Consider the following 11,857-nt stretch of genomic DNA (forward strand, 5'->3'; position numbering starts at 1 on the left):
GGCAGGGTCCTTTAAGGACCATTTTTGATTGTTCCATCCCTCTGGTATTTCTCCAGAGTAACCCAGCCTTGGTCTCAGCGATCTTTTTGATATGCCTCTTCGCATGGCTGAGACTAATTCCACATATGGGGTCAGGTGTGAGAGGAACATACTCAGATCCTTTCCTTGCTAGGAAGTCTGCTCTCTCATTTCCTTTAATGCCTTTATGTCCAGGCACCCATTCCAACCACACCTTGTTGGCCAAGGAGAGAGAGTTCAAGTTAGCCTTACACTCCTAGTCAGCCTAGTGTGCAATACATGGAGTACGCTGGATAGGAACGCTATGACACGAAAACTAATTTAACAATAACGCAAGATCATTATCAATGACTTGTCAGCCTTAATGGATGCTTGAATATTGGTAATAAATTAGCGCCAAATCTCATCATATCATTTGATAAGATAAGAGGAGGTGATTATTTAGTAGGTTCGGTCCTGCCGGAGTAGTCAGCGATAGTAGGAGCCAGCGATGGGAGTCCTAACTGCGGTCAAAGGGTTGACCATCGTGTTCCCGGTGCTCATCAGTACCATGTCGCTCATGATGCTAGCGGGGGCCATCAACAACTTCATCATCCAGAAGTCCTGTAGTCCAGGCGAGGTGCCCGAGAGCATTAACGACTTCATCTGCGACAACTCCACCCTCGTCGACGACGCCAATGGTAGGTTGATACAAGTAGCTTTTAACCCTTAGAGATTTGTTGACACGAGCTGTCATTCTTTATCGAATGGCTTCAAAAAATAATTACTCAATCGCCAGACAAAATATAGTATGTTTAATCCGTCTCATTCATCAAGAATGTCTATTCGTTAATCATGACCGTCGAATAGGTCTTTTATGATTATAAATAAATTGAAATGTTTACCAGTACATTACCTACAGCACTACATGATTATGTTAGAGTGAATAATTCATCATATAATCAGAAAAATAAGAATAAAAAGGAAGGCTCCTTAATTCAGTTTCAGGCGAAATAATTTAGGCTATAAGCTGGTGATGTGATTTCATAAAATCTACACTAGTATATAAATCTTTTGTTTGGACGATCTAATTTCAGTTAGTTGGATTTGATTAGTCTTTTCGTGTGACAGTTAGAGAGATAGATATCGTGCGTCAGAGAGATAGATATCGTGTGACAGTTAGAGAGATAGGTATCGAGGAAGCTTTTAGGTTTTCTAGCGTAATAGCTCATAGAAACGGAGCTGCAATCGTAAATTAAAAAGTTTCCTTAGGTAGTGGCCGTAATCGTTGCCATGGCAATGCCAATAAAGCTGATATTTTTGAAGGTGGTTCGTAAAAAAATAACTATCTAAGTCTTCCTAAATAAAAAAACGAGATCTATTGTGGTTAATTTTACGATGAGATCCTATGAAGACTTTTTGAAAAGATTCTTCATTAAACTGAGTAGAACGGTTAGATGGTGTGGGTCTTGAAAAGTACACCACTAACAGCTTGGTCTTAAGAACGGTTGGATGGTGTGGGTCTTGAAAAGTACACCACTAACAACTTGGTCTTAAGAACGGTTGGATGGTGTGGGTCTTGAAAAGTACACCACTAACAAAGGTCTTGAAAAGTACACCACTAACAGCTTGGTCTTAAGGTAAACGGGTTCGGGATAATATGAAAGCCATATTTTCTTATAGCTAGTTCTATTAATGTCCGAACAACTTGCGAAACGCTATTATTTATAGCTATCACCTTTATTTTTATATTAAATATAAGCACAATTTAAGGAAGAATAATTGGACCAAAAAATATTTAAAATGAAGGTTTGACCTTACCACGTATCTCTAGTTGCTAAATATCTTGACACCAACCAAAGGCAGTAGTATTGTCCGACAGTTCCGATCTTTTAGTTCCTTGAACCGAGTTTCAATAAATTATTTGTAGTTGTTAGAGAAATAGAACTTAGCAATTACAGAACTAACCAGGAAACTCTCAATTATTAATCAAATGATCAATGAGGTTAAAAGAAGTAAATATTGCTTCCAAGCAGTTTATACGTTTAATATTTTAGCAAACAATTAAAGGTAATTGATTAATTATTAAAGCATAAAACGTCTATAAATAGCGCTGGTAGCTACCTGGCTCAATGCTGCTCTTAATATATTTCACCTTTGTATCCTTTTTACACTAAGGGATGAAATGCTCAGGCAAACCCATCTTCGATGACACCGCCTTCAGTGGACCCTATCTTATAATGCATAACTGGCAAAACAAGATGTTTTAGTTTGCCAATCATATGTACATATATTTTCATTTGTATATATTTATTTGTTTGTTTTTATTTTTTCTCTAGGAGGTCAGAAAAAAAAAGCTGTTTTTTCATTCCATAAACTAATTTTTAGACATACGTCTATTATTCATATAGATTTGGTAGTCAAGTTACAGTTTGAGTATTTTAGCAAATAACTTAATAAATTAGTTAATAAACAAATTTGGAATTATGCATAATATTGAATTGAATCATAAATGATAAAAAATTGATAACTGATAATTGAATAGTAAAAAAATTAAATTTATTGATAATCGTGGGATAAAATAATAATATTAAAATATTTTCTAATATTAGATAATATTATAAAATATAATAAAATATTCTGGATTATCTCTCTAGGAAGTCTGGTGAGTCAATTTTTTAATAATTTTTTGAGGTTTATTACTTCCATAATTTTCAATAAATTATTATTTATTTATCATTAACATTTTACAACGTTTCGGGACCACTGTCCCATATTCATGCACTATAAAAACCTATAACAATATTAAAAACTATATAACACCAATCTTCTACTTTATATATTTTATTGTATAAAATACAATGTTAATGAATAAATAAATAATAATTTATTGAAAATTATGGAAGTAATAAACCTCAAAAAATTATAAAAAAAATAAAATATATTCTATCGAGAGAAGTGAAATTGGAACCTAGGCTCCATTGAACTAGGGGTTTATTTATTGGGTTGCTGAATAGTGAACAATGTTGAAGATCTTGATAAACATTTATCAAAAGGGAGTATCAATATTTAATTAAAACGCCAAATTTCTTTAAATTTAATCACAAACTGTTTGAGGTTCTATCAATTATAAGTGTAGTCAGAATCATTTATTATTCAACGATGTTTCGTAAGGGCAACAAAGGTGAAGTCCAAAGATCTAGCGTTGTAGAAGACAATAATTTAGCGAAGGAATCTTCTCTTTTCTTGGTGTTAGGGGGTAAACACTTGTAAACGATACATAACATCAAAAGCTTCCCAACATGTTTCTCTCTTACGAAAAGAATACAAATATTGGAAGGAATGCTGAAACTTTTATCAATAAATATGAACTGTCACTCACGAAACACTTAAAAAAACTTTTTGGTACAATACAATAGAAGAATGTTTACATAACAAGTGCTACTGAGCTAATGACACTCTGTATGTTCTCTGGGATAATTCCTCTCTGGGATAACTCCTCTCAACTGAAAAATGAAGCTTCCTAGCCAAATGACTGGATGAGAATGTGTCTAGGGGTTAAAGGGCTGTGGCTGTAGAATTTCTGCTGTTGGTTTTTGATGCTAAAGACTTTCCTAATTTGAGAATACTTGAGGTATATATGATACAAGAATAAGTTAAGTACAATAATTGAGAAAATTATTTGCAATATTGCAGATAGATAGATGCATATGATGATTCCATGAAAAGCTAGCTAATTCTAAATTGGAAGTTTCTAGAAATTCTAAATTATGAAAAGATATATTTGAATGAGCATAATTAGGGATTCCATATGAATATGACATAGGTAATATACTACTATCCTTATATCTAGTAATATTTACAAAAGAGTCATGTACCTAATTTTAATACACAACTTTTAAGTGTAGGAATTGGTAATGGAGTATTGGATTGTGGCTATAAAACATTTTGGTTATATAAAATATACATATCAATATCTTCTATATATCTAATAAAAGTTCTTCATTATTGATAGTAGTGGTCTAATATGGTGGTCTTAACATTGCTTCAGCCTCCCTCTCTTTCACTGGGTACGCCATTGCTAATTTGTTAAATACGTCGACCACTGTGACCCACTTGTATTCCTTCCATGTAAACGAATCTCCTGTTCAATTACATGTTCTTCTCTTGCCTTGCTGACCGTCCTCTCGCCTAGTGTCTCCTCCCTTCTGTCTCCGAGATCTCAGACACCGTAGCTTCACTCGCGGATCCATTCGTCCATTCGTCGAGAGATTCTCCTCCGTAATCTCTGTGCATTGACTTCCATCGGTTCAGACTTATTTTTCTCCCTTTGTCAATACATAGGGACACTGTCGGTGCTCTACCAGGGCAACTATATCTACCCTGCCAGGTGCCCGGCTTTTCCATACACTTGTCACTTCTCACCTCCGTGCTCTCAGCGACCGTTACCTCTTCTTTTTTCCTGACTCAATCTTCTCTCAATGGTTCCCGTGTTTTCCTTGGGTTTATCATGATATTTTCTCCTCCGCCATATTGGTGGTATAATCCTGGGACGCTAGTAAACGACTCTGATCATTCCTGGTTCTACCCCAGGTCTCCATCCGGGACTCTACCTCTTTAGCGCTTACATCCATGAGGTCATGAGCAAATTCTACAAATGAGCGCTCTCTTCGAAATGCCTCTATCTTCACCAGCTCTTTTGCCAATTGAATATTCAGTACCATGGATACTATTTTCATCCGACGCTGTACTTGGATTGTCTCCATTACCTCGCTGAGTTTATCTGCGTCTCTTGTTGTAGCGTGCCAGGAGTGCCGCGGCATACTGCCCTCTTGACTGTTTTTGTTTTTTAGTCTCTTTGATCATCATAAATATATCCTCCTCTGGAGCCTACCGTCCTCCTCCAAAAGCCTTCTTTAATCTTTCCTTTCAGCTCTCCAAGGGGTCTCTTCGTGTAATTAATGAAATGATTGAACGCATTTTTTCGATATAAATTAAAACTGAATTTAGAATGAAGGTTTTTTAAATGAGTATGTAAGTAGGGAACATTGCAAGATTCATGACTTCGAAAATGTAATTTGCTTTATTTATGTAAGGATATTTTAAATTCTTACAATTAACAAAACTCAGTCACTCCCAATGCTCGTGTATTAGACAGAAAATCTAACTATTGATTATAATATAAATAAAAAAATAAAACGAAGGTTCTAAATTTCTAAAATAAATTTTGTCGCTAATTATATTCTTACTATATTCTTACACATAGAAACAAAATCACTTCTTAATTTATTGGGTAACATTGACCAGTTTCTTGGAATATAACCTGCATTAAAGCTATATTAAAGAAAAGCGTTTGTTACGGCGGGTAGGCGTTCAAAAGGAACCTTTACTAGCTCAACCGTGAAAAGTATTGAAGAGAAAAGAATAGCCGAATTTGGTTATTTTTGTATTTTTAAATAAGAGAACATAATAAAAGGAACACAAAATATATAAAAATATACAAACAAGAAAAAATAAATAAAGCTTAAAACTATTACAAAATGAAATGAATTGAACAAAAGAGAAAAAAAAGGTCTTATAACACCAGTGATTGATGGGGCCCCGGTTGTGGATGTTGTCCTGAGTGGATGTACTCGTGGAGGTAGATCGACGTACGTCCGGCCGCCTTGTCCTCTCGAAGGATAAGTCGAAGTAAGCTAAAACAATACGAGTGCTTAGTGAGGAGACAATGTGTGCACACTGAGACTCTAACAAGTCGTCAGTTTATTTTCAGTATATAAAACAACAGAGAGTATCGATTTTTGGACCATATGTTGACCGCAACAGCGTTGGAAGGAATAATTCGATCATCCCCTCAACATAAACGGCCAAGAGAATGAAAATGGTTCTGAACTGGACCATGTCCTGAACTTAGCGTAGGATGATGTGGATTCAACTGGACTGCTTCATGTGCAGGCGCCGATCAATGGAAGCTTCAAGAATCGATAGCCTAACAAGCTAACCGCTGAAGAATGGTTGAGGCAACCTAGTAGTTTTGATAGTATAAAAGAAATGAGATAGATTAGGTAGCACAGTCAGCATCTAGCTCTTTATAAAGAAAGGGACTCTAATAATTACTAACATATAGTCTTGTTTCGAAACACGCATTTCAAGAAAAAATAGATTTGATGATGATAAAGTAAGTAGTCCATGAAATTTATTAATATTTAAATTAGACGATTATAACACTAATCCCTAAGTTCCCTCCGAATTTGGATTAAATCAACTGATTCGTTTTTGTAATTTAGGTCTTTCGAAATAAATACTTTTACTCATGAATAAGGAAAAGTAACCAATGGATTGTGGTGAAATAAATATGTAACCAACTAGATATCAACTCACACAATCGATGTGTGACCTACTAGATATCAACCCGCATAATCGATAAGTGACCAATTAGATATCAACCCGCACAATTCCTGAAAACTTCATCAAAATTTATTTTTATTTATTTCCACTATTTTTTTTTTCATTAATTCGGTCTATTAACCCGAGTTATGACCAGTTATAGCCACTTATAATCCAATACATTTTATGAAAAACATATATCGAAGAGAAAAAAAGTAGTCATGAACATCAAGATTAAAAAGGGCCGTGTTTTTTTTTTCACTTTTCCTGACGATCTATGGAAGATTGTTGAACCCGATCATCCAATCCACCAATCCCAAGCTCCGAATCCTCGCTACGCATTTGATTTTTTGTTAGGTTAAATTAGATAAGAATTTTTTTTTACAGTAAAATTATTTCTAAATAAAACATTTTGTGTATAAAAGTGGGTTTCTTGTTTTCCCTCCTTGTACTAAGAGCATAGTGATTATGGTGCATTAAACATTTGCTGACAGTAACAATTGTCTGTAATGCCAACTGGCGAGTGATTAACAAATTATTTTTCTATATACTTTTGGTTTCAGAGGTGCTGTCAACGGCTTCCGGGATCAAGTCTGCCGTTGCGGCCGTGGCTGCCTCCATGTTCGGCTTCCTCCGGGACATGACGGGAAAGAGCAAGATCTTGCTGTACGTGGCCATCCTGGCCGAGTGCGTCACCGCCAGCTCGTACTTCATGTCCGCCGTCTATTGGGGCTCCTCGCCGTGGATACCAGCTCTCATTCAGACCTTTGTGTCGGGTGGCTTTGGTGAGAATGTACTCCAGCTGGGCGCCACTTGTATCATCATTCAGGAATCCACGCCAGAGGAACTCCCTTTCAGGTAGCGCTTCCTGCATCCTTAATGAAACATTGCTCCATATCTTTCTTCGATTGACATCCGTTCAAAATCTCAAACATAAACACTTTCAATCGTATGTCTATTCAAGTTGCTTAGTTTGCTAAATACTTTAGTGGCTTGTTGTTCTTATATTGGGAATGGGAAATGAAATGACGTCAGTTCTTCTTGGCGATGACTGGATAACAAGCATGGACAATGACCAAAATACAAGCAGGGATTTGTTTCAAGACGGTGATAACTCAGCAGACTTGTTTGTATTTGTTCTCTATCCTTCCTTATAGATTATATTGGTTCTCTATAGGGAACGATAGAGAACCAATATAAAGCAATGCTAGAGAAGATGAAGAAAGTTTATATGAAAATTACATCTTTATTCAGCTGACGAGGAAATTAATTTGTGAGATTTCATAGCGTATTATTTTAAAACATGAAGTAACCAAGTCAACCTCGTTCCTCCTCCTTACTTACAGTCTACCTCGTTCCTCCTCCTTACTTACATAGATAACATTCAAATGATTAAACGAGTAATATCGGTAAGGGCTGCTTCAATAGGAACAAAAATAATTTTTAATTATAAATTGATTGCCGACGTTTCGACCCACAATAGCTCTTCATCGAGGATGTTGTGATGGATGGAGATATGAACAATGAACTTTTTCCCCTTAATTATCGTTTGTATCCCTTCTTTTCATTTTTTCTATTTATATATTTTTCTATTATCTTTTTGTGTAAATATACATGAAGATAGGTGGAAGATAAGCAGTGACTGGCAAATTAGTATTAGAGGGTAAACAACAATAATATGTAGAAAGAAACTCATAGGGTGAGTAAACGGTAGAGATGAATTCAGGGTTAAGTTAAAAAGATCTATCTATAAATGATCTATACATAATATTAATACGAAAGAATAATCTTCTTTAATAATGGGCTTTACACTGATAAATATATAATTTGATATGTGTATTAGAGTTGTGGGATTGATTATTGCACTCCTCTGGTTCAGATTGCAGGTGTTCATGACGATGTCGGTCTGCCTGATGCTGATCGGGGGCACCTTGACAACTCTGATCCTAACCACCTTCGGCTATCGCTGGCTGTTCACGGTGTGCATCGGCTTCCATGCGATCGCCTTCCTCCTCATTACGATCCTGGTGAAGGAGAAGGGCTCTCCCACGAAGAGCTTGCAAGAGACACTGGGAGGTGTGAAGGGCGTCTTCAAATGGAGAGAGAACATGACCGTGCTTTGGCTCATGCTCATCGCTGGACCATTACCGATATCCATATTCTCCAGTAATCTCTTTTATTATTATTTTCCATAGCAAGTTATAAGACATGTTTGATCACATTAACGCCTACCGAACGAAACTACTCTCACCTTTATATTAGGAATAAAAGACCCTGAATGATCTCTTGAATGTTGTAGCCTTGACTGAAAGAAATAAAAGTCCCTAGGATAGAACCGCTTATCGTTACACATTGAATATCCTATTGTAGATTATATTAACTCCAGTTGCTAGAACTGTTAAAACCAATTAAAAGGCATATTAATAACGACATAACCATTTAACCTTCATAACACAATAACCTAATAAGTTTATTCCATCATTTTTACTTTTTTAGGATGAATGAATTGGTTGTATGGTGGCAACGTATAACCTAGGACGAATATAACAGGCTAGAAATCTGCCGTTCTGGCCGGATCGAGTTTGCGGGTGTGGCCTGCCAAAAATATCAGTTGGCATATGACAAGACATTGACTCCATCGATAAAAGTGTGGGATAAAATTCTCAGATTCAATCAATGACGTTATGCTCGAGGCTTTTCGACCCTAAAAAAGTTTTTTGTTTTGGTATTTGTTTTAAAGTCTTTAAAGTTACCAAGCTTAAATGTGAATGTCAAGGACCAAGTTGAAAAGGTTTTGCTTAGATTTACTGAAAAACTTATACATTCCAATACTATAAAATTATTTTATAACATAGAACAGACTGATAGTTTCATTATTATTGCTAAACCAAATTTAAATAGTTCGACATAGTTTAAAGAACGTACTTCCCTCATTTTACCTGAACCTGAACTCCGGATATTTATTTTCATCAGGATCAAACTGTATGGAAGTTAATTACATACTGTATATTGTGTACAAATCAATAACACATAGACTAAAGAGATTTTATCACGATAATGATATGATGATGAAAAATGATAATGCTAAAGCCATTTTTAACAATAAGATGGTCCAAGTGGCTGCCAGGAATAATATCTGAAGTATTTCTGATAATGTTAATCGTAAAATAGGGATAGATAATATTAATAGTAAAATTGGGATAGATAATATTAATAGTAAAGTAGTTGTGATAATGATAAAATAGTAAAATAGTTGTGATCATGATAAAATACTAAAATAGTATTGATAATATTAATAGTAAAATAGTAGAGATAATATTAATAGTAAAATAGTATAGGTAATGTTAATAGTAAAATAGTATTGATAATATTAATGGTAAAATAGTATAGATAATGTTAATAGCAAAATTGGGATTGATAATGTTACTTCTGAAGGCAACCTACATCAACAATCACTCTTCCCCATATACGATCAATCATCTCAATGTAATAATAGGTATTTTAGATATTACTTTTATGTTTTGTTAGTAACCAGAACCAGTAACAATATTTGCTATTGCATGGTTGTTTGGCAATTCAGATTTATTTATTCAAAACACACTTCACAATGTTATCTTTTAATGGACACTTCTTAGAAATAATATTTGAAAATTCAATCAAATCGAGTAACACTCAACCATGCTAATATAGCATCAATTTTATGTACTGGTTCAGATGACGTTATCTCTTAAAACCGAAAGGTAAGTAAAACATTCGATGGATTGTAATTTATTTTTGAGGGGCGGAGCAATGAGAAATCAGCAGTTGCCAAACCAAATGATAAATATATAGCAAGGGGAAGTATTGCCAAGTATAATATTAATATTTTAGGCTTGGTATAATGAATGAACCTAAAACATATTTTTATTGTTAGATATTTACTTATTTAATGAGTAATTAATAAAAATAATAAACCATTATGTAATAATTTGTAGCATATTTCTAAATTTACTAAAGACTAAAATATTATAATTGTTTATTTGTCCTAGCTGAAGGTATAAACGTGACCCAGTTCATGCAGCTCAAGCTCCGATTCACCATGTACAAGTCCACCATCTTCATTTCTTACAGTTTTCTTTTATCTATCATTGGTAATTGATAATTGTTATAATTAATTTGATTAATATCATGTTGATCATTGATATTCAATTCCATTGAACTCGACAGGCTCGATGGTGGCACCCCTCATCATGAGGAACGTGTTTCATTGCTCACACCTCACGATGGGCATCATCGCCTCAGTGGTCAACACAGTGGGCACCGTTGCGTATGCCTTCGTCGAGAGTACCGTCTCCCTGTATCTAGGTGAGTACTTCATTTAACAGATGTATCTCATTTCATCGCCAACTGGTTACTTCATGCCGACCAGAGTTTATGTGAATATTTTTTCAGATAGCCGTCAGGTAGCAGCACAGGTACAAAGGGGCGCAAAACTAAGCATTAACAATTTTAAAAAATAATAACTCCTTGAAATTTCAACAATTACTTCATTTTCAAATTGAGGTTTACCTTTTCTAAGGTAATAACGGAGTTTTTTTTATTAACACAATAATAATTTTATAGGAATTCAAAAAACTAGTTCAGACTGCCCGGTATTCCAGGGAGCAGATTTTTAACTAGCTAAGGAACCCATTGCTAGGCGCTCTGCCATTGGTTTGTAAATAACAGTCTTTCTGTGAATCAAAGAGAAACACCATGCAACATATTATTTTTCATGATTCATTTATTCCGTAAGAAGAACTATATCGATCTTAACACTGAGGAAATTAGCTTAAAAAAGCTCTAAATAACTCACCAGAGGAGGGAGGATATAGGCCATGATACAAAACTCAAAAGAGCTATCCGGAACTCACTAAATAGATCATTCTTCATTTAACAGAGCTATCCAAATCACTAATTAAATAGATCATGATTAACTCAAAAGATCAACTCGGATCACTCCCTAAATAGATTATGATTCAGTCAAAAGATCAATTAAGATCACTCCCTTAATAGATTATGATTCACTCAAAAGATCAACTCAGATCACTCCCTAAATAGCTTATGATTCACTCAAAAGATCAAATCAGATCACTCCCTAAATAGATTATGATTCACTCATAACAGCTATCTGGATCACTTGCTAATTAGGTCATGATTCACTAAAAGAGTTACCAGAATCCCTTCTCTAGATAAGCCATGAATGAATCAGAAGAGTACCTCGATAAATTAATGGTTCATGACTTACTCAAATGGGCTGCCTGGATTACAGACTTTATAAGTCAGGTGCCATTCGAAAATGGAACCTGGATTACTAATTAATAGGGTCACGATTCATTCAAAGGAAATAAAAAGAAATGGAATGAATCTATATCGAATAGTCTACATGAAGCCAATATAGAGAAATAGAATGAATCTATATCGAATAGTCTACATGAAGCCAATATAGAGAAAT

The 11,857-nt window shown here is 34.9% G+C and overlaps 1 protein-coding gene across 1 annotated transcript in view; it reads left to right on the forward strand.

The window, feature by feature from the left end:
- Positions 1-464: 464 nt before the first annotated feature.
- The window catches only part of LOC106691084 (uncharacterized), a gene marked incomplete in the record, with an annotated part of 16,912 nt that continues 5,519 nt past the window's right edge, over positions 465-11,857 (forward strand). The window contains 5 exon segments of the mRNA XM_067047175.1: positions 465-698; positions 6,948-7,242; positions 8,264-8,550; positions 10,413-10,514; positions 10,591-10,728. Of these exon segments, the coding sequence (XP_066903276.1) occupies positions 509-698; positions 6,948-7,242; positions 8,264-8,550; positions 10,413-10,514; positions 10,591-10,728 (1,012 nt within the window).

This window comes from Halyomorpha halys, unplaced genomic scaffold (genome assembly GCF_000696795.3).
Source record: "Halyomorpha halys isolate HHAL.00 unplaced genomic scaffold, Hhal_1.1 Scaffold2074.1, whole genome shotgun sequence".
Lineage (NCBI taxonomy): Eukaryota > Metazoa > Arthropoda > Insecta > Hemiptera > Pentatomidae > Halyomorpha > Halyomorpha halys.